We start from the raw sequence: 22,975 nt of genomic DNA on the forward strand, positions 1-22,975 counted from the left end.
ATACATCACTGTGCAAATTGGATATAAAATATATACATTTCTGTGCAAGTATATATATGCATATGTACATCACTGTGTGCAAATTGCATATCAAATATATACATTAATGTACAAATTGCATATCAAATATATACATCACTGTGCAAATTGAATATCAAATATATACATTCGGATGCACAATCGCATGTACATCAAATATATATAGTCGGCTGTTTGTATGTCTGGTTATCTATAATCGGTGCCTTCTATCTATCGAATGTAGAAATGTCAGTCTATCTTGGTCCAAAGGGCTGTTTGTCCTTGACATGTTTTTGGAAGCTATTAATCCATTGCCATATAAAGCTATTTGCCATTGATGTGTTTACTGCGTTCACCTCTCCCCCTTCACTCCGGATCGGACGTTGTTCTGGGGAGGGGGAGACTTGCTTCAATGTGTTTTCTTGCCGGGAGTTTGCCCCCGCCCCTTTCATCAGTAAATCAGCTCTTTAAAAAATGTTATCCCCAACGGCCAGTTTCTAATCTCCTTTATTTAGTCCCAGTTCGGGATCCCCTGTCCCAGGCACCCCGAAGAGTCAGGCAGTGTCCCGCTTCCAGCTCTCTGGCGACAGGAGCCCAGCTTCCACTCTCTGGCCTCTGCACAGTTCATTCTGGCTTCACTCTCAGTCCAAGCGGCCACTCCGAGATCTCTCCCCTCCTCACCCCATTAGGTCCTCTCATTGTTGGTTGAGAGCCCAGACAGGACGGGACTGTGAGTCAGTGGCTGTTTAACTCGCAGCCGGGCCCTCATCTCTCTCTCCCACTCACACACACACAGAGAACGAGAGAGAGAGAAAAAAATCCTAAAACCCACCTCCCCAAATCTTTGCGGGGGATTGGAATCTACAGACAAACTGAACGGGAGAGAGAGAGAGAGAGAGAGAGCTGTGAGAGACGGGGGCCGAGTTGGGAAAGAGAGGGAGGGTTAGGGTTATGGTAGGTTCGATTCCTGTATTCCCACGACACACTTTGAGCTGGGAGAGAGTGGGAGAGAGATGCTACTTTTCGCCGAAGCTCAGCTCCGAGTTTTCTTCTGCCTCTTGTACCCTGCCAATATTATCAGCTTGTGGTGGTAAGTGGGGGAACTGGGGTCCCTGTGAAATTTATATTGTTTCCCCCTCCCTTCCTCCCTCCCCCCTCCCTTCCTCCCTCCCCCCTATTCGGAAAGGGCGGTTTGTAACAGAAGTCTGAGGCGGAGAAACACCAGGGAGAGAGAGAGAGAGATCACTGGGCTGACAACCTTTCCCAGATCTAAGCTGCAAACCGCACCTGTAACTGGGAGATCCCAGAGAGAGTCGCCTCTAACTGACCCACTTCATCCCATCAAGCACACAAATGTTCCTCTGGGAAGTCCTTGTTTGATCCGATTTCTAACTCTTCCCCGTTTATTCATCACGGTCTGTGCGCATTTCAGAATGACTATGGTGTTATTTCAGTACAGATGGTCTCATAGTTCTAAGTTCAATCAATTCAATTTCCTGATAAACTTAAGCCGTGACTGTGAGAAACTTCTTCCCAGGACCTAGTCTGTATTTGTGTGATGTGTGTGTGCTTGTATGTGATGTGAGTGATTGTGTGCACATGTGTGTGGCTGTTTTTGTGCGTGTGACTGTGTTTGTGTGTGTCAATGTGCGTGGCTACGTTTGTCTGTGAAAGTGTGTGTGTGTATGAGACTGTGAGAGTGAAACTGTGGGTGTGTGTGAATGAGACTGTGAGTGAGAGAGTGGCTACTGAGTAATTGTACAATTTAATAATTGTGTGAGGTGTGTGTGTGACTGAGTGTGGAAGAGATTGAGCGTGCGTGCGAGTGTGAGACTGTATGTGTGTGTGACACTGTATGTGCGTGCGTGAGTGTGAGACTGTATGTGTTTGTGTGTGTGAGAAGGTATGTGTGTGTGTGAGACAGTATGTGTTTGTGTGAGTGTGAGATTGTATGTGTTTGTGTAAGTGTGAGACTGTTGTGCAAGTGTGAGACTGTTGTGCATGCGCATGAGCGAGTGTAAGACTGTGTGTGGAGAGGGAGACTGAGTGAGTGAGTGGGGAAACTGTGTGTGAGTGTATGTGAGTGGGTGGGTGCGTGTGGGTGAGACTGAATGAGTGTGAGACTGGGAGTGTGTGTGTGTGAAAGTGTGGGTGAGACTGTGTGTGTGTGTGTGAGAGAGAGACAGAGTGAGTGTGCGTGTGTGAGAGAGAAACTGTGTGTGTGTTTGTGAGAGAGACAGAGTTAGTGTGAGAGTGTGTGTGTGAGAGAGAGAGAGACAGTGAGTGTGAGATTGTGTGTGTGGGTGAGACTGTATGTGTGGGTGAGACAGAGTGAGTGAGATTGTGTGTGTGTGTGAGAGAGATTATGTGTGTGTGTGAGTGTGAGATTGTGTGTGTGTGTGTGTGTGTGTGTGAGATTGTGTGTGTGTGTGAGATTGTGTGTGTGTGTGAGATTGTGTGTGTGAGTATGAGATTGTGTGTGTGTGTGTGTGTGTGTGTGTGAGTGTGAGATTGTGTGCGTGAGTATGAGATTTTGTGTGTGTGTGAGTGTGAGATTGTGTGTGAGTGTGAGATTGTGTGTGTGCATGAGACAGAGTGAGCGTGAGATTGTGTGTGTGTGTGAGACAGAGTGAGCGTGAGATTGTGTGTGAGATTGTGTGTGTGTGAGTGTGAGACAGAGTGAGCGTGAGATTGTGTGTGAGATTGTGTGTGTGTGAGTGTGAGACAGAGTGAGCGTGAGATTGTGTGTGTGTGAGATTGTGTGTGAGATTGTGTGTGTGTGAGTGTGAGACAGAGTGAACGTGAGATTGTGTATGTGTGAGTGTGAGACAGAGTGAGTGTGAGATTGTGTGTGAGTGTGAGACAGAGTGAGTGTGAGATTGTGTGTGAGTGTGAGACAGAGTGAGTGTGAGATTGTGTGTGTGTGTGAGACAGAGAGCGTGAGATTGTGTGTGTGTGAGACAGAGTGAATGTGAGATTGTGTGTGAGATTGTGTGTGTGAGTGTAAGACAGAGTGAGTGTGAGATTGTGTGTGTGTGTGTGAGACAGAGTGAGCGTGAGATTGTGTGTGAGTGTGAGACAGAGTGAGTGTGAGATTGTGTGTGTGTGAGACAGAGTGCGAGATTGTGTGTGAGATTGTGTGTGTGAGTGTGAGACAGAGTGAGTGTGAGATTGTGTGTGTGTGAGATTGTGAGTGCGAGATTGTGTGTGTGTGAGTGAGCGTGAGATTGTGTGTGTGTGAATGTGAGACAGAGAGTGTGAGATTGTGTGTGAGATTGTGTGTGTGTGAATGTGAGACAGAGAGAGTGTGAGATTGTGTGAGATTGAGTGTGTGAGTGAGTGTGAGATTGTGTGTGTGAGAGTGAGTGTGTTTTGGGGTTTTACTGTACTGCGCCAGCACCGTTATTCGGATTAACAATGTGCCGCTCTTTCACTCGGTGCTGCAGGGCCGTGGGGAGCCCCTTGGTCATGGATCCCAACAGCATCTGCAGGAAAACCAAGCGTCTGGCTGGGAGGCAGGCCGAGCTGTGTCAAACCGAACCTGAGATTGTGAGCGAGGTGGCGAAGGGAGCCCGGCTTGGGATCCGTGAGTGTCAGCACCAATTCCGGTATCGCAAGTGGAACTGCACCATTCACAAGAAATACTTCAGCAAAATCCTCCAGCAAGGTAGAGATTGGGGGCTCGACCTCTCTCAATCCAGTATTATTGTAACCCTGGGAGGACAGACAGAGAGAGATCCGGAATGTACAGATACTAGCGTGAGTGACAGACAGGTAGAGACAGACATAAACATCTGGATAAGAGAAGGGGAGAGATGGGGATTTGGGCTGGATGAATAAGAGATGGAAAAATCATTGGGTACAATTGCGTTCTCGGAAAGACAGATTCATATTTAGTCTCGATGAAAGACTGAATAATGTCCTTCCGCTACAGAACCTCAGCACTATGAAACTGCCCTATGAAATATGACATGACTATTTTATTTACTGAGAAATATTGCTATTGTTAAACTGTTATAGCTGTCTCCCTCCCGGGCCTGCCTCTGTCCATGTGTAGTCTCACAAGCGCTGTGATTCTAGTCTTGCCGCTGGGGCTACCCTAGTCTATTCCCCAGCTTCACCGCACCATTCACGAGTTCCTCACCTTCCCTCCACACGGCGAGTTGTAGCAATTGTCCAGAAGCAATTTTGCTTTCCTTCCTGGCTGTGAACAGCTATTGACAAGTTTTTTTATTATGTGTATGTAACAAACGACCTGTTTACCAAACCCAGATTTGATTCTATTTCTTATTGTGATTTCTTGTTGGAAAGTTTGCACCGACCCTGCGCATTCTTGAACCGCTGCAATCCATTTCTGTAGCAGTTTGATACAACTGAGTGTCTTGCTAGGACATTTCAGGGGGGATTTAAGAGTCAGCCACATTGCTGTGGCTCTGGAGTCACATGTAGGCCAGACCAGGTAAGGATAGCAGATTTCCTTCCCTAAAGGACATTAATGAACCAGATGGGTTTTTAAGCACAATCCAATTTCATGATTACTAATTAAACTAGTTTTCTTTAAAATCCAGATTTAAGAATGAATTTGGGTTCAAATTTCCTAAGCTGCCCTCGATGGGATTTGAACCCATGACTCAGGATGTTAACATCCGCCCTAAAGTGTGAATGAGCGTGTGCGTTTTAGTGTGGAGTGTGAGAAGGGCAGACACGCTGGTAATGCCCTCAACACCAGCCTTGTCCACACGTATAAGATAGGCAGAGGATATTCAGACCTGAATAGGGAATTCAGGAGACACCTCAGAGAGGGTTGAGGGTTTTTTTTTAATGTATTCTTTCACAGGATGCATTATCCATTCCCAATTGCCCCTTGAGAATGTGGGAGGAGGTGGAAGGAGATATTGGTGGGAAGAGGCTCATGCCTAGTATAAACCTGTTGGGCCGAATGGCCTGTTTCTGTGCTGCACATTGGGTAATAGGTGAGTGTACCAAAACATAGGAGATAAAACCTATACAATTATATAAGCCATTACCTATAAAATAATGAGGGGCGTAGATAAGATAGATAGTCAACATCTTTTCCCAAAGGCAGGGGAGTCTAAAACTAGAGGGCATAGGTTTAAGGGGAGAGATACAAAAGGGTCCAGAGGGGCATTTTTTTCACTCAGAGGGTGGTGAGTGTCTGGAACAAACTGCCAGAGGTAGTAGTAGAGGCGGGTAGAATTTTGTCTTTTAAAAAGCATTTAGACAGTTATATGAGTAAGATTGGTATAGAGGGATATGGGCCAAATGCGGGCAATTGGGACTAGCTTAGGGGTTAAAACTGGGTGGCATGGACAAGTTGGGCCAAAGGGTCTGTTTCCATGCTGTAAACCTCGATGACTCTATGTTCAATATGAGGTGTGTATGATTCAGTTGGGTCATTTCTTGTCGCCAGATATCAGAGAGACCGCCTTCGTTTACGCCATCACCTCCGCCGGAGTGGCCTACGCTGTGACCCAGGCCTGCAGCATGGGAGAGTTGCTGCAGTGCAGCTGTGAGAATGCCCTGAGTCGCCCGCCGATCCCCCACCCTCCCGCCTCTGGCGCCCAGGCGCCGGTCTGGGAATGGGGCGGCTGTGGGGACGACGTGGAGTTCGGCTATGCTACGTGCAAGCAGTTTATGGATGCTGAGGGGAAGAAGGGCCAGAGCGACATCAAATCCCTGATTGACCTTCACAATAATGAGGCTGGCCGGTTGGTAAGTCACTTTTCCACAAGGAAACTCATTAATGAATGAAACTGGGCTGGGGGAAAGGGGGTGATTTTCCTTTGTGAAATGTGGACCAAAAATAACTCTCCTCCCCTTAGTATCCGTACAGCAGAGGAACGTTCCCTTTCTCTGGCTAAATGTGGCCAGTTACTGAATAGCCAAGCTCCTCCTATTCTCCAATGCTCTTGTGAACCCAGCCGCTCGGCGCCTTCAGTGGGAAGATTCTTCAGTTCTGAGGGAATGTCCCCCCATCTGAGACATGAACCCGCTTCTCTCTCCACAGGTGCTGCCTGGCCTGCTGGATATTTCTAGTAATTCCTGTTTTTATTTCAGATTCACTTCAGATGGCACAAGTTAAGAGTGTGGTGGAATTCTCTCCACTTGCCTGGATGATTGCAGCTCCAACAACACTCAACAATTGTGACACCATCCAGGACAAAGCAGCCCCAATTGATTGGCGTCTCACCCACAAACATTCACTCCCTCCACCACTGCCACACAGTGGCAGCAGTGTGTACCATCTACAAGATGCACTGCAGCAACTCACCAAGGTGACACAGTGATTAGCTGCCCACAGCGCCAGGGGTTCAATTCTGGCCTTGGGTCACTGTCTGTGTGGAGTTTGCACATTCTCCCCGTGTCTGCGTGGGTTTCCTCCAGGTGCACCGGTTTCCTCCCACAGTAAGAAGTCTCTCAACACCAGGTTAAAGTCCAACAGGTTTATTTGGTAGCACAAGCCACTAGCTTTCCGAGCGCTGCTCCTTGAAGACTGCTCCTTGAAGGAGCTCCTTGGCTCCTTGAAGGAGCAGCACTCCGAAAGCTAGTGGCTTGTGCTACCAAATAAACCTGTTGGACTTTAACCTGGTGTTGTGAGACTTCTTACTGTGTTTACCCCAGTCCAACGCCGGCATCTCCACATCATTCCTCCCACAGTCCAAAGATGTGCAGGTCAAGTGGATTGGCCTATCTGACAAAACTGGGCTGCTTCATCGCAGACTTGGCTAGCAAGAGCCCCAACACATTCATTTCGAAATGAAATGGGCTGTTACTGGGTGAGTTGTATTTCTTACAGAATTCTATCTGATTCGCCAGAGCCGGGGGGGTTCAGGTGTAACTGGGTCACCGAGTATTGTTGACTTAAAACACTTTCACTGCGCGGGACAGTTCTACTGAACCGGACAGTAAGAGGGGATGAATGGTATTGGAGGGATCTGCCCCATTCACTAAACAATCGGTGGGATATTAAGCACTGGGACAGATTCTTGGCCCCCTGAATCACAGGGATGCTGGCAGGGGATTGAGATACTCCCAAACCAATTTCCAGGAAAGATGAGCCGTTTCTCTCCGCAGTTTTTCGTTTCCCTCTGTGGAGAGTTGATGTTATTGTCAAAATGAAGGGTTTTCGCGATGTGCGAACGAAGCCGCTCTCCCACACACCCAGGGTCAGATAACATCACCATTTCTCTTGGGAAGTCACCTTCCCCCCCCCCCCCCCCCCCTTCTGGTCGAGGCCGTGAGTTTGAATGCCGTTTGACAGCCAATTGAGGCTGTCCATTTAAATAGACAGTGACCCAAGTCACTGCTACACCTGCACAATACTGCCAGACAGGCTCCGTTGGCGAAAAAGCACTGTTGCTATGCAGTACTCCAAATGTCCTGCTTTATTTCGAGTTATTTTAAAATCTTAATATATCCATGCAATCTAACTTTTTCAAAAATAATTTTGCACATTCGCCGGCGTTTCAGTGTCGAATCGGTTCTTTGCAGTGAAGATAATTCTGTCCACAGTGTAATCTGAAGGGCGAGGGGAAATACGTTGAGTTGCGAATTCACGAATTATTGAACAATCTCGCCCGGTTAACCTGGAGACAGGAAGCCCTTTAACATTTTGGACAGGGAGATGCGTACATTAAAACGTTACATCTCCAACATAAGGTGGACATGTCAGGCCCGTGTAGCAAGAACAAGATTTAATAGCCACACGAGACATAACACTGAACAGTGGGGAAACACCGCGCCCATTCTGACAAACCAGTGTGTATTATCAGCTCCCAGTCTTTCCGCCCTCACTAAGTTACCTAACTTATTTTCAATACACAGGTGCATTCGTAATAAACACAAATATATAGAAATGTTTACCAGGCGTAGATGGTGCATTTTATTCAATCTCGGCTTGATTGGGCAACATCTGACTATTTCGTCTGTAAATCTCCGCCGCTAATATCAAGTAAATATCAACAGTTGAAAGTGTCAGTGTTTAGCAGGGCAGGTGATCTCGCCAATTTCACACGTGCTTTTATTAACTGCATTTTCAGCCGAGTTGCAATGTAATCCTGGTTTAGATCAAATCGCCCATTTCAACATTGCTGTAGGAAAAGTAGGACGCATGCACCCACAAAACCTTAGTGTTAGTTTAAACTCTAGAGACACCACTTTGCAAAATTATCATTGTATACCGTGTAGCTCCAAGTTAAAATGGTGAATCAATCTGGAGTGTGATGGCTTTATCTATCTCTTTCTTGATTGATTCTGCATCCACGTACTCTGGGGCAGTGAATTCCATAGATTTACAACCTTCTGTGAGAAGTAGCTTCTCCTTATCTCTGTCTTGAACCCACCCCCCCCCCCCCCCCACCCCGCCCCGCTCCGCTTACTCTACAACTATGACTTCTTACCCTAGACTGTTCTAGAAGGGGGAACATTTGGTTAACATTTACTCTATCAATCCCGTTGAGTATTTTATATATATAGCGATCTCAATGGGCGCCCGACGCAACCCCGGCTAAGAAACAAGATAACCCCCAATCAGTCTGGGCTAGATTCCAATCTCAAAGACAGGAGTGAATGGACACCGTGTTTGCACCCTCTTGTGAAAAGATATGGTAGTTCAGCCTCAGTCAGAATGTCCCACCATTGAAATGTGTCATGAGGTTGTGAGATACAGAGAGATTGGATAGACTGGGGTTGTTTTCCTTGGAGCAGAGCAGACTGAGGGGGACTCTGCTTATGCATAAAATTACGCGTCATATAGGTAGAATAGAATAGACAGGAAGAAACGTTTCCCCTTGGTGGAGGGATCAATTTAAGGTACAGCTTTAAGGTAAGGGGCAGGAGGTTTAGAGGGGATGTGAGGAAAATGTTTTTCACCCAGAGGGTGGTGGGAGTCTGGAACTCACTTCCTGAAAGGGTGATGGAGGCAGTGAGCCTCACAACATTTCAGAAGTATTTAGATGTGCATTTGTGATGCCAGGGCCTACAAGGCTATGGACCGAGTGCTGGAAAATGGGATTAGAATAGTTAAGTGGTTGTTTTTGACGCAGACGCAATGGGCCGAAGAGCCTTTTTCTATGCTGTTTACCTCTATGACTTAAATTATATTTTCTTGTCCATCTCCCGATAAGTAAACTGTTAATCGTAGGTGTGTAGCTTCTCTTCCAAATGAACTTCAATGCAAGGAAATACAACTGGTTTAATCCTCCCCTCTCCAGTCTATCCAGGCATCAGACACACAGAAACGACTCCAATATGTCGACTCTGTATCATCTTTAATCTCCATCTTTGCACTAGTACAAGAACCCTCTCATTCATCAATCTTCTTACCTAACTAATTTTCAACATAATGCCAACCTTACTGAAATCAGGTTAAGTAATATCTTAATAGTTATGCGTTAATTTAATTTATTCCAGTTTTACTCCAAACCTTCAGGATCTAATCTCCACATCAGTTCACTGTCGTTGGCCACAAATACTCAAGACCACTGCTTTCCTTGACAAACTTGATGTTAAGATTGCCTGGAAACAATAACGTTGTTAAAGCCCTCTAAAGTTAAAAACCAGAGAGGGAAAGTTGAACTAAAAGAGGGGAAAAAAGGTTTTGTTTACATTTTGTGGCTCCGTCACCTATTTAAATTAAATACGTGACTACCTATGTTAAACTGTCATGCCATTGTGTTACGCTCTGATCTTAAAATATCAGTAATAGTAATTTCTAGAGTCATTGAGTCATACAGCACAGAAAGAGGCCCATCGGCCCATCGGCCCATCATGTCCGCGCCGGCTATCAAACACCTATGTATTCTAATCCCATTTTCCAGCACTTCGTCCGTAGCCTTGTATGCTATGGCGTTTCGAGTGTTCATCTAAATGCTTCTTAAATGTTATAACGGTTCCCGCCTCAGTTAAGGGCTTATTAGTAATGCAACCGCTGAACGTGGAAGCGTTTTACCATTTTCTGTTTTGTAGAAGGAGATTATAAAAGATAGCACAAACATTAGTGGGTTTTTTATTTATTGGAATCCATGTCAAAACCTGGCATCATTACAGTTAACTGGAGACTTGAGATGCAGCTACTTGTGTGAATCATAGAAATCATAGAGGCAGAAAGAGGCCATTCGAGTATACACCGACCACAATCCCACCCAGGCCCTACCCCCATATCCCTACATATTTTACCCGCTAATCCACGCATCCCAGGACACTAAGGGGCAATTTTAGCATGGCCAATCAACCTACCCCGCACATCTTTGGACTGTGGGAGGAAACCGGAGCACCTGGAGGAAACCCACGCAGACACGAGGGGAATGTGCAAACTCCACACAGACAGTGACCCAAGCCGGGAATCGAACCCAGGTCCCTGGAGCTGTGAAGCAGCAGTGCTAACCACTGTGCTACCGTGCCGTGAATGCTCAGTTTGCAGTAAAAATGCACCCTTTATAAGTGACTTAAGGTTTAGGACTCGTGATGTCCAATATGCAGTTAAACTTTTACTTTCTTGCAAATACTGTACAGAATTCTGGTGCACTGCATGTTCACATCCAACATCTTGGATATGTGTAAAATGCTAATGATGCATCCGTTTCCTTATTCAAATCCTGTTGAAACATTTGAACCAACTAAATTTTCAGTGGGACAAAATCCAATTATAAATGTAGCAAACCTCGATAGTCTCGTTGCAAACTGCACAGCAGAAACAATTGAAGGATAGACTGAAGTTTCTGATGGACCTGATATGTAGATTGGGACACAGAAAATTCATTGTTTCAGGTCAGTGCCCATGTCTGCAGAATGAGCCAGCACGGAGGATTTATGATTCTCTAATTTGCTGAATGCAAGTAAAGTAATTCGATACAAACATTAGCCGTGTTGGGCTTTAAAAAGAGCCGATTGCCTGCGCTGTACTGAAGATATGTGTTAATCGAGAGCAATATTTTGCTGTCAACTGCGAGTGTGTGGTTGTTAAGGGAGTCAGGCCCATGTGGGGTCAGGATTCCTGTGGGCGCAATGTGTCCCAAGATTCTCAGTGAGGGAGTGAAGATTTCTTTCCTTCGTTTACTCCGCCTAGTGAATTATAAACACACTTTTGGAACGTATAATTTGAAAACACAAACATATTTGGACCGTGTAAATATTTAATTGCGACATTAGTTATGTTCCTATAGACTACAGAAACAAACTAACATTGTTAGAACACTTTCAAATACATTTTTGTACATGTAGATTAAAACTTTTAAAACACACAGTCTTTTGGAACACATTTTCTAGAACAGAAAGCATATTCTTTTACGATAGTTGCTTTACAAAATGTCACCACAATCTTTTAGAACACGCAAACTTATTTTTTTAGAGCAGGGAACATTCTTTTAGAACACATCATTTTAGAGTGCAATTTTCTAACATGTAAACATTATTGAAGCACATGTCATTTCTTTACAATATAATTACACTGTGGAACATATGAACACATTCTTTAAGAACGCTAAAGTTTTACAGCACAGAAAGAGGCCCTTCGACCCATCGTGCCTGCCGGCCATCAAGCACCTATCCCATTCTCACGATGGCTTCGGATTGGTTCTTTGGGGCAATACAGAAATCCATCTTTCAGAACATCTTCTTGGGGGGAATATTAGAGTTTGCAATAAATGCCAGCGGGAATCTCCAATGTGGGTTTATAAAGCACTGGAGGATTTCGTGGGAAAGGCGGTCCACTAGAGAAAGGGCAAGGTTACTCTGGTCACTATGTCTGAGTGACAGCAGAGCACCGGGACAGGATTTTGTTGAATCTTTTATACATCTCTTCAATAATGCATTTATAGTTTTACTGTAAATAACAAGTGGACAAATTCTCTGTTTACAATGATGCCGATACGTAGCCAAGCAGGGCAAACCCCGTCCCCGCCATGATTGTACAAAATATCTGATATAATGTGCAATCGCCCCCAGCATCTCCACACCGCCTCGGAAAAGGACCCACTCCAGCAATTTCCTATCCACCTGTGAGGTCTGCCATTAAGCAAGGTGTTGGTTTTGCTCAGTAATCGCACTCTTGAATCTGCATCAGAAGGATTATATGTGCAAATCCCATTCCAGAGACTTGAGCGCATAATATAGACTTGACACTTCACTGCAGTATTGAGGGAGTGCTGTCGTGTTTGGGGTGCCATCCTCCAGATGAGACATAAAGCTGAGACCTCATCTACCCTGCCCAGCTCCTACCCAGGAAGAACACGTTTGCCTCATGTGCTGCACAGTATTTATCCCGCAGCCCAGCATTACTAAAGCAGCTTATGTGATCATCATCATATTGCTCTTCGTGGGATCTTGGCTGCTGTGTTTCCCTAAATCATACTTTACAATAGTGAAATAAAGGCAAAATACTGCGGATGCTGGAATCTGAAACAAAAACAGAAAATGCTGGAAAATCCCAGCAGGTCTGACAGCATCTGTGGCGAGAGAATAGAGCCACGTTTCAAGCTGAGATTTTCCAGCATTTTCTATTTTTATTTACAATAGTGACTTCACTTCAAAGGTACTCCATTGGCTGCAAAGCCAATGGGGGTATTGTGAAAGGCGCTATTTAAATACAATTCACACACAATCGGTGCCAAGTTAAACATGGAACAGGCATTTCTTTTTGGAAATGATTTGAGCTTGGCCCTCCGTCTGCCTGTGTGTAAACTTTCCAAAACTTCATCTAAATATTTATAAACACATACGCATATAAAGTACACATACAAGCTCATTGCCTACGGCAAGATCAAGAGTAGTCTTCAAGTAAAGTGGGGTTGATTGGATCAGGGGTTCCAGACATATTTGAATCCCCATTTTAAAGTGATACATTCTGCCTGACATATTTTTCCGTTCTAAATTCTAATGACCACATTTATAATGAAAATTGCCCTTGTTATTCTGTAACTACACTCTCCCACAAGTTTTTATATCTTCAAACTCTTCCCTGGAGGAATAGTCTGAAGTATTGGAAGAATGAAAAGTCTCCCAGGGTGACATGGTGTTCTTTTTATATCTTTGCACCCTCCCCCTTAGTGTGAAGTGGTGGAAATATTCTCGGGCTGTTTAACAAACTTGACAGGTCCGACCTGAATGCTCCTTCCATGACCCTGACTTTTGTTTACATATCCTCAAGTAAAGCCACTGCAGCATCACCGCTGGCGGGAGGGTATCATTACAAGATGACAAGTTCAGATTGACAGTTTCCATAGTACATCTGGACATCAAAAACGTGTTAATCGTGGGGGAGGGACCGATTGGAATTGCAGAGTAATGACCCAAGCGTAGTCTTCAAGTGAAGCAGAGTTATAGAGTGGGTATAATCGGACCAGAGAAGGAGATTTAATTCAGTCAGTGGTAAAATATATCCTTATTTTTGTATGTCATTATGCACACTTACACTGGGAAATGTCAATTTGCTGTATTTACACTCTCCCGCCAGTATTGTCGCCAACACTGCAGTATTCCCGCCAGCACGACAGTATTGTCACTGGCTGGGGGCAGGGAAATGCAATTACAGAGACAAATCTACATAAACGGTTTTCATTAAAAATATGGAATCTAGTGCAAAAGATGTCCAGATGTGCACACAGACTCGAAGTATTCAGTATGTATGGGCACGTATCTTTTGTGTGAGTTTGCGCTTATGAATAGACATATATCGATCGCCTGGAACACATGCTTGTGTATATCAGTATCATCTGAGCCGGGGAACCGCTTTGTAATCTGTGGGAGAGTTCTTTTTCCCCTTAAATGGAAGTTCGCGCATTGTCCAAACTTTTTGCCATGGGTAACTACATGCTGTATTTGCAAAGCAAACTCTCAAGTACTTCCTGTTGACCCAGAGGACAACGATGGTGATGCAGAGATCAACTACCTTCATCAACCAATTGTCGAGCTGAAATGGTTTCCTTTGGAAATGACACCAAGGGTTATCCGGTGAGAAAGGAACACGTGCTGTGTACTTTTATTCAGCATTGACTGTGGGAGTGTTAGTTCCTTATTCAACTCTTCCAACTTTCTCTTAAGTTGACTTTCTACGTAGATTTACAGGATAGAGAAGGTGAGAGGAGGCTTATGTGGAGCATGAACGCCAGCACTGACCTGTTGGACAGAATGGCCTTTTTCTTCCACTGCTGTCGGCTCCATGCAGGTGGTGTTTACGTTCCACGCAAACTCCCCTCCTCCAGTGTGTCAATCGTGTCTCTGTTGGCGGCTCTTTCGCCTCATAAGCACATCATTTTGGGTTCAAATCCCGCTCCTGGACTTCAGCTCAAAGATTCAAGACTGATCCTCCAGTGCCGTACTGAGAGAGTGCTGCATTGTCAGAAATGCCGTCTTTGAATAGCAACATTAAGCTGGGGCCCCCCATCTGGCTGCTCGGGTAGATGTTGAAGATCCCATGGCACTATTGGAAGAAGAGCAGGGAACTTTTGTTTTTCCATTCTTTCATGGGATGTGGGCATCGCTGGCTAGGACACCATTTATTGCCCATCACTAATTTTCCCTGGAGAAGGCTGCAGTCCCTGTGGTGTAGGTACACCCACAGTGCTGTTAGGGAGGGTATCTCAGGATTCCAGAAATCTCCCTGGTGTCCTAGCAAACTATTCCCTAATCAACATCACAGAAACACAGATGATCTAGGTCATTATCACATTGCAGTTTGTGGAATCTTGCTGTGCACAAATTGGCTACTCCATTTCCTGCATTGCAACAATGACTACACTTCAAAAAGTAATTCATTGGTGTAAAGCTATGAGCCGACCAGAGGTCATGAGAGGGGCTATATAAAAACAATCTTTCTTTAACTCTATCAGCCGAGCTTTACAATTCATTCTGTTGTAACTAGCTTCTAAACCATAACTAACGTCAATGGAATTTCATCCTGGACAATGAATACAATGTCAATTTCTCAGGCAAATAACAATATAAACATCAATTTCTTTAAGTTATCAGTATAAGATCAATTTCTTTAAGTTAACAGTGTAAGATCAATTCCTTGGGTAGGTTATCAGTGTTAGATCAATTTCTCAGGTAGCTAACAGTGTAAGATCAATTTCTTGCGTAGGTTATCAGTGTCAGATCAATTTCTCAGGCAGTTATCAGTGTCAGATCAATTTCTCAGGTAGTTAACAGTGTAAGATCAATTTCTTGCGTAGGTTATCAGTGTCAGATCAATTTCTTGTGTATGTTAACAATTATTCTAAGGTTGATTCCTCGCAGTCAATGAGTTAAATGCAATTTTGTTTTGAAATCTCTGTAATGATGTGTTAAAGGAATACTTTTTTGAAAATAAAGTAATGTCATTGCTCTCTCTTTGCTTTTCTGTTTAACTTCAGATGATTAAGAATCACATGAGGACTGAGTGTAAATGTCACGGGTTATCTGGCTCCTGTGCGCTCAAAACCTGTTGGAAGAAAATGCCCCATTTCCGTGAGGTTGGGGACCGGCTCCTGGACCGTTTCAATGGCGCCTTCAAGGTGATGGGGAGCAATGACGGGAAGACGCTGATCCCGGTGGGCCACAACATTAAGCGGCCTGGCCAGCAGGATCTGATTTACTCGGCCGAGTCGCCCGATTTCTGCCTGGCCAACCGGCGGACTGGCTCACCGGGCACACGGGGACGGGTGTGCAACAGCACAGCGATGGATGTCAGTGGCTGTGAGCTGCTGTGCTGTGGCCGGGGCCACCGTGAGGAGTCGGTGAACATCCAGGAGAATTGCCAGTGCCGCTTCCACTGGTGTTGCGTGGTGCAATGCCAGAGGTGCACTGTCCAAAAGGACCTCAACATCTGCCTGTAATCAGAACATAACAAAGATAGGCCATGCCTGGAACTTCAATCCAAGGTCCCAAATGATTGCCCAAAGAACAAGCATTTTGCATGGGAGGCGGATGCAGTAACACCTCATATCTGCAGGAATTCCTGAGTGCAAAACTCCCAGGCAGGAATATTAACTCATAACAAGGTGGGAGACTTACCCGCTGTCTCCATCTGACTCATGAGGGCTGCTTTTTTTGAAAACAAGTATTGAACTAAAAGGACCAATTTGACACTGGCTCATTCTCCAGACCCATCACAAGAAACATTCAGCAATTTTGCAGACTGCAGCCTATTGTGGGAGTGGGGCATGTTACTCACAGACACACTATAAGCCATGACTGAACACCCTACAGGACTATTTTTGTATTATTGTCAAAAAGCAGGAAGATTTGCGTCAACTCAGCTCCCCCGCAGGTCATTCTGAAAATGCTGCCCCCCAGGGTTAGGGGGAGATCAGCAGAGCTTCCTCATGTTCACACAATTCATGCTGAATGGCATTCCTTGTGAAAATGGGGTTATTTAAACGGGGAGGCGGGGGGGGGGGGGGTGTTACCTTTTAGATCAAGTGCTTTATTTTTCATTTATTGACAATTAGTACAGGAAACCTCAAAGATTCTGCATAATAAATGGAATGGATCTGATTTCAGCATTTTGGGACTTGATTGGCTGTGCAGAACTTCTGGCTCCACGCCCTGTGAGGGTCTGAGAGTGAGTCTATGCACGCGTGCATAAAAGTGAACATGTGTATGTGTTGTGTGGGTATGTGCGTGTGTCTGGTTTTATGTATGTTCATATTTGTGTACGTATGTGAGTGTGCCTGTATTTGTGTCTGTGTGTGTGTGCCTATACGTGCATGTGTGTGTGTGTATGTGAGTGTGTATATGCCTGTGTGAATGAGTGTGTGTGCGCCTGTGTGTATGAGTGTGCCAGTGTGTGTGTATGTGAATGTGCCTGTGTGTATGTGAGTATATATGTGAGTGTGCTTGTGTGTGAATATATATGTGAGCGTGCCTGTGTGTGTATGTGAGTGTGCCTGTGTGTGTATATGTGTGTCCCTGTGTGTATGAAAATGTGCCTGTGTGTGTGAGTGTGTCAGTTTGAATGTGAGTGTGTGTGCCTGTGTGTGTATATGTGTGTCCCTGTGTGTATGAAAATGTGCCTGTGTGTGTGAGTATGTGTGCCTGTGTATGTTTGTGTCCCTATGTGTATGAAAATGTGCCCGTGTGTGTGAGTGTGTCAGTTTGAATGTGTGTGTGCCTGTGTATGTTTGTGTCCCTGTGTGTATGAAAATGTCATGATGTGGAGATGCCGGCGTTGGACTGGGGTAAACACAGTAAGAAGTTTAACAACACCAGGTTAAAGTCCAACAGGTCTATTTGGTAGGAAAAGCCACACAAGCTTTCGGAGCTCCAAGCCCCTTCTTCAGGTGAGTGAAGAAGGGGCTTGGAGCTCCGAAAGTTTGTGTGGCTTTTGCTACCAAATAAACCTGTTGGACTTTAACCTGGTGTTGTTAAACTTCTTACTGTGTATGAAAATGTGCCTGTGTGTGTGAGTGTGTCAGTTTGAATGTGTGTGTGCCTGTGTATGTTTGTGTCCCTGTGTGTATGAGAATGTGCCTGTGTGTGTGTGAGTGTGCCAGTTTGAATGTGCCTGTGTGTGTATGTGTGTGTCCCTGTGTGTATGTGAATGTGCCTGTGTGTGTATGTGCGTGTCCCTGTGTATATGAGAATGTGCCTGTATGTGTAGGTGTGTCAGTTTGAATGTGCCTGTGTGTATGTGAGTGTGTGTGCCTGTGTGCATATTTATGTTACACAGTAAAATCTAACGATTCTCTTTGTCAAGACCATGAAAAGCAGAGTTCAAAGTGGTCGGTAACCTTTTGGTTGGGAGGTGATTGACTCTGGGGCTGGTCTTTGGTGTTGAGAATGATGCCTGTCTGCCGGGGTACCTTAGGCATACTTGAAGTACTAAGGTTAGAGATCGGTTTTCAATGATGATGGATAGCTCATTACTTTGGTATGGTGGTCCTCAACAGGTATTCCAGACTTAATCCTAAAGAGTTGTATGTACTTGTTAAGTTTGAGAAAACCTTTCAAAGTCCTGGCATTGTATGTCTGTGCTTTACCATCCCTGGGTCTGTAATCCTTAGTTTTAGTATTTGGAGGTTAGATTGTGTACATGCATGTCTATCAATGGGGGTACATTTGGAGCAGGGTTTAGTGTGTCAGACTGTGCATGCCCAGTTATCTGAGATGGAGTTTCAACGCGAACACTGCTCTCTAACTGAAAAATAGATCTGCACCAATCTATAGTTCTCGGTGTTTTGTCAGCAGGCTGGAAGACCAGATCGGTGTCTTCAATGCAATGGATGAGAGCTCTGTCTTGCTTACAGGACATCTGAAAGTTCCCATTCTTACTCACTGTACTGCCCTGGCTAAATCATTGAGGTGTCATGGCCAACATGAAGGCAATGTATTCAGTTATCATGGTTTATTTACTTGGGGAGTTTAATTTGGACAAACGAGCATTGACTTCCTCCTCATGTCCAATAGGGAAGGAGAAAATCACATGCTGCTGTCCAATCACAGCATCCACACAAGAGAGGACACATGAGCAAATAACTGTGAGCCCTATCTACGAAAGGAATGTTTGAGAGATTGTAACCGAGTTCTTTTCTCCAATATCTTAATGGAGCCATGAATCCATTAAAAATTATATGCTTCAATTAAAGAGGAGAGAGTGATCTGTCAAAGTATGTTAAACATTTGTACCATAAAAACCCTGGCAGTCAGATTGATAGTGAGCAAAGTGATGTGTGCACGTGTGACCACGTTTGGGTGCATGTGTATGAGAGTATGTGTAAGAGTGTGTGTCTGTGTGTGAGTATGAGAGTCTGTGTGTGAGTGTGTATGTGTGTGAGAGTGTGTATGATAGAGGATGTGTGAGTGAGTGGGTGTGTGAGTGTGTAAATGAGTTTGTGTGTGAGTGAGTATAGGTATGAGTGAGTGGCTGTGTGAGTGTGTGTGTGAGAGTGTGTGTAGATGTGAGTGAGTGAATGTTCATTTCCACCAATTGATCAGTGAATTGCAGCTGTGTTACTATTTGAGATCCACGTCTAACTCAACATTTGATTCCAAGGTGTCTCTGACAGCATGCAAACTTCTCAGCAGCTACACCATATTACATCCTTGAAATGATTTTAAAATGTGTTAACTTAATAACTCTTTGAACTCTGCTTTGACTTTACCTGGCTGAGAGCTGTCAGTGCTGGGGAATTTCCATTGCCTGCACCTGGGGGCAACACTGTGAATGTGCAGTGAATGTACATAGAATATTGGTTTGAAATAGCAATTTGATTTAGGGTGTGGAAGTTTAGACTTCTAAGAGTCTAAACCTTACAACTCTCAGTACAGATGTATATGTGATTAGCTACATGTGTATGGATGTGTGTAAAGGGCTTGTGTATGTGTGCAGGGGTGTGGAAGGGTACATTGGGATGAATGTATGAGGTATGTGTATGGACTATGCTTGTTGGTGTATGTGTACAGGAGATGTATATATGAGTGTATGCTTGTCTATGGGGTGCATTCATAAGTAGATGAAATGTGTGTGTGGGGGTGAGATGGGGTACATCTGTGTGAGTATGAGAGTTGTGAGTACAGGTACATGTAGGTATATGTAGGTGCACATAGGTTTAGGTGTGTGTATTCTGAATGTGAATGGTGATTATAAAGGGGTTCACATATGTGTTGGCTGTGTGTACTACATATATTTAAGAGGTGTATGGAGTCGTGTATGAGAGGGGTATGTGTATTATGTGAGTAAGTTGTCTGTGTGTGTGAGGGGTGTGTATTGTATGTGAGGGGTGGGTGCATTGTAGGGAGGGAATGAGTGGGAGAATAAATATTGTGTGTGTATATGAAGGTGTGTGCGAATTGCATGTAGAGTGTGTGTATGAGGTGGTATCTGTATTGTGTGTAGTTTGTGTATGTGAGAGGTGTGTATTTTGTGTGTATGGGGGATGTAATGTAGGGTGTATGTATGAAGGGGTGTGTATATTGTGTGTAAGGTGTGTGTGTCGGGGGTGTAATGTGTGTGTCTGTGTATGAGGGGTGTGTATTATGTGTGTAGAGTGTGAATGAGGGTGTGTGTGCATTGTGTGTAGGGTTTGGTGTATATGAGGGTGTGTGTATTGTGTGTATATGAGGGGAGTGTGTGTTCTGTGTAGGGTGTATGTGTGTGTGTGTGTATGAGGGTGAGTGTGTACTGTGTGTTGTAGGGTGTGTCAATGAGGGAGTATGTGTACCGTGTGCAGTGTGTATGTAGAGTGTGTGCATATGAAGTGGGTGTGTATTGTGTGTGTATGAGGGGGTGATGTGTATTGGGTATGTAGGGTGTGTGTGTAGGATGTATGTGTATGAGGGAGTGTGTGTCTATTGTGTGTGTGTTTATGAGCAGTGTGTGTATGAGGTGGTGTGTGGACTGTGTGTGTGTGGACTGTGTGTGTGTGGACTGTGTGTGTGTGGACTGTGTGTGTGTGGACTGTGTGTGTGTGGACTGAGTGCGTCTGTGTGTGTTTGTGTGGACTGTGTGTGGATTGTGTATGTGTCTGAGCGTGAGTGAGTGGATTGTGTATGTGTCTGAGTGTGTTTTTTGCACGAACTCCTTCACATGCACACTTTGCAATCGGCGGATTTTACAACTCAATCCAGCTGAATTGGCATTTTCAGATGCCATTGTTTATCATTGGTCTGCTGGAGGAGTCAATTGAGACTGAAGTTTTGGACATTCCCATGTCACAGCACACAGCTGTATATCCCAGCAGGAGCAGGCAATGAGCTTTATAGTTTTCACCCCCACCCCCACCCCACCCTTTAGGATTTACGATTTTTAAAAAAAAGTACCCCCCAAACAGCCGGGCCAGCTGAAGGTTAAAGGAAGCAGCTCACATCTTCATGAGATCTAACACATCTGAGAACTCGATCCAGCAGCCAACAAGAATGTACATTAAAGGGGCTTTCAGAGTGATATGCTGGGTCAGCACTTCCTCCGTCTGATGCACATGAAAGAGTGTTGCCAATCTCTACCCTGTTATCACTCGACTGGACAACATTTACCCGGTCTGCTCGCATATCTTGATCGGCATCATCTCGGGATGACACCTCTCCAGGCGCCACTGTTGGCACTGGCAGTGATAAAGTGGCCAAACAAAGCCAGTACATGTGTGTGTCTGTGTGAGTGGTCTGTGTGTGTGTGTGAGTGTGTCTGTGTGAATGGTCTCTGTGTGTGTATGTGTATATCAGTGTATGTGTGTGTGTGCGTCAGTGTGTGTCTCTGTGTGTGTCAGTCTGTGTGTAAGTGTGACTGTGTGTGTGTGAGTGCGTCAGTATGAGTGTGTGAGTGTGCCTCTGTGTCTATGTGTGTGCTAATGATCCCTGCACCCCCTCTCCCAGAAAATCACTGGAATGATGCCCCGGGTGTTGGGTAGAGTCAATTCAATGTTACTCTGTATAGAGCCTAACCCAATGAAGCCCAGAGTGCGCCAACAAACGGTTCTATCGAAGAAAGAATGATTCAAAATAAATAAATACAAAGGGGTCCTTTAATCAATGTGAATGTCAAATTAAATGATTTCTCCCATAGAGAACATCCTTGATTCCCTTAAGAAACAGAGGCTTTCCCAAGTGTCCATTTCAAATCTCTATTTTAACCCAACTGATGCTTGGGATGGCGCCTCCCAAAGTTTCCAGCCTACAGGAATTCTTCCCCTCTGAGAATGTTGCTGGCACTGGTCTGTGCCTCAGATCAAGTAGCCCCAGGGACATGCAATAATGAAGGTACTTTGACTCTGACAGACCAGATGCGATCGCACTAAAGTGGGTGTGGAGGAGATTCACCAGGATGCTGCCTGGGCTGGAGCGTCTCGGCTATGAAGAGAGGCCGGATAGGCTGGGGTTGTTCTCCTTAGAGCAGAGAAGGCTGAGGGGGGACCTGATCGAGGTGTACAACATTAGGAGGGACATAGATAGGGTAGTTAGGCATAAACTATTCCCCTTAGTAGAGGGGTCAATAACCAGGAGGAGAAGATTGAAGGTAAGGGGATGGAAATTTAGAGGGGATTTGAGGAAAAGCTTTTTCACCCGGAGAGTGATGGGAATCTGGAACTCAGTTCCTGAAAGGGCAGTAGAGGTGGGAACACTCACAGCATTTAAGAAGCATTTAGATGAGCACTTGAAATGTCACAGCATACAAGGCTACTGACCAAGTGCTGGAATTGGGATTGGAATGTGCTTCATGACCAGATACAATGGGCCGAAGGACCTCTTTCTGTGCTGTATGACTATAACTGGACTCCAACTTTAGAAGGCATTCTGTAGAAGTCATACACACTCGAAACATTGCTTGGGCGAAGCTCGTAAAATCCTGCCCGAGGCCAACAGAGAATTCCATTCTGCAAGCGTGGCAGTAAAATTCCAGCCATTAACTCTGTTTCTTTCTCCACAGATGCTGCCAGACCTGTTGAGTTTATCCAGCATTTTCTGATTTTTAAGAATTTATTTGTGGGACATGGGCATCGCTGGTTGGGCCAGCATTTATTGCCCATCCCTTGATCCCCGAGGGCAGTTGAGAGTCAACGACATTGCTGTGGCTCTGGAGTCACATGTAGGCCAGGCTGGATCAGGACTGCAGATTTCTCTCCCCAAAGGACATTAGTGAACCAGATGGGTTTTTCCAACAATCAATGGTTTCACGGTCATCAGTAGACTCTTAATTCCAGGCATATTTTATTGAATCCAAATTACACCATCTGCCATGGCGGGATTCAATCCTGGGTCCCCAGAACACTCGCTGAGTTTCTGGGTTAAAAGTCTAGCAATAATACCACTAGGCCATTGCCTCCCCCTGATTTATCACTTGGTCTGCTGGAGGAGCCATTTGAGACTGAAGTTTTGGACATTCCCATGTCACAGCACAGAGCTGTATATCCCACCCAACTTTAGAAGGCATCTCTTTCGTCCCAATCATTCCATCACCCGATCAAACTGACATTCGTCCATCGTTCCACCAGACTGCGGTCAGAGAGACCACAAGGACTTCCAAAGAGCC

At 45.0% G+C, this 22,975-nt stretch overlaps 1 protein-coding gene across 1 annotated transcript; it reads left to right on the forward strand.

Annotated features, from left to right (window-relative positions):
- Positions 1 to 835: 835 nt before the first annotated feature.
- LOC144482031 (protein Wnt-6-like) lies at positions 836 to 16,356 on the forward strand. The gene is made up of 4 exons (XM_078201307.1): positions 836 to 1,108; positions 3,465 to 3,685; positions 5,450 to 5,751; positions 15,387 to 16,356. The coding sequence occupies exons 1-4, from the start codon at positions 1,032 to 1,034 to the stop codon at positions 15,846 to 15,848; spliced, it is 1,062 nt and encodes a 353-aa protein (XP_078057433.1). The 5' UTR covers positions 836 to 1,031; the 3' UTR covers positions 15,849 to 16,356.
- The last annotated feature ends 6,619 nt before the right edge of the window (positions 16,357 to 22,975 follow it).

This window comes from Mustelus asterias, chromosome X (assembly GCF_964213995.1).
Source record: "Mustelus asterias chromosome X, sMusAst1.hap1.1, whole genome shotgun sequence".
NCBI lineage: Eukaryota > Metazoa > Chordata > Chondrichthyes > Carcharhiniformes > Triakidae > Mustelus > Mustelus asterias.

Excerpts from the sequence above, each read along its gene's own strand:
- LOC144482031 (XM_078201307.1), top strand. The coding sequence starts at position 1,032 with ATGCTACTTTTCGCCGAAGCTCAGCTCCGAGTTTTCTTCTGCCTCTTG. Across the intron at positions 3,686-5,449 it reads CAGCAAAATCCTCCAGCAAG|ATATCAGAGAGACCGCCTTC; the intron begins GTAGAGATTGGG and ends TCTTGTCGCCAG. Across the intron at positions 5,752-15,386 it reads ATAATGAGGCTGGCCGGTTG|ATGATTAAGAATCACATGAG; the intron begins GTAAGTCACTTT and ends GTTTAACTTCAG.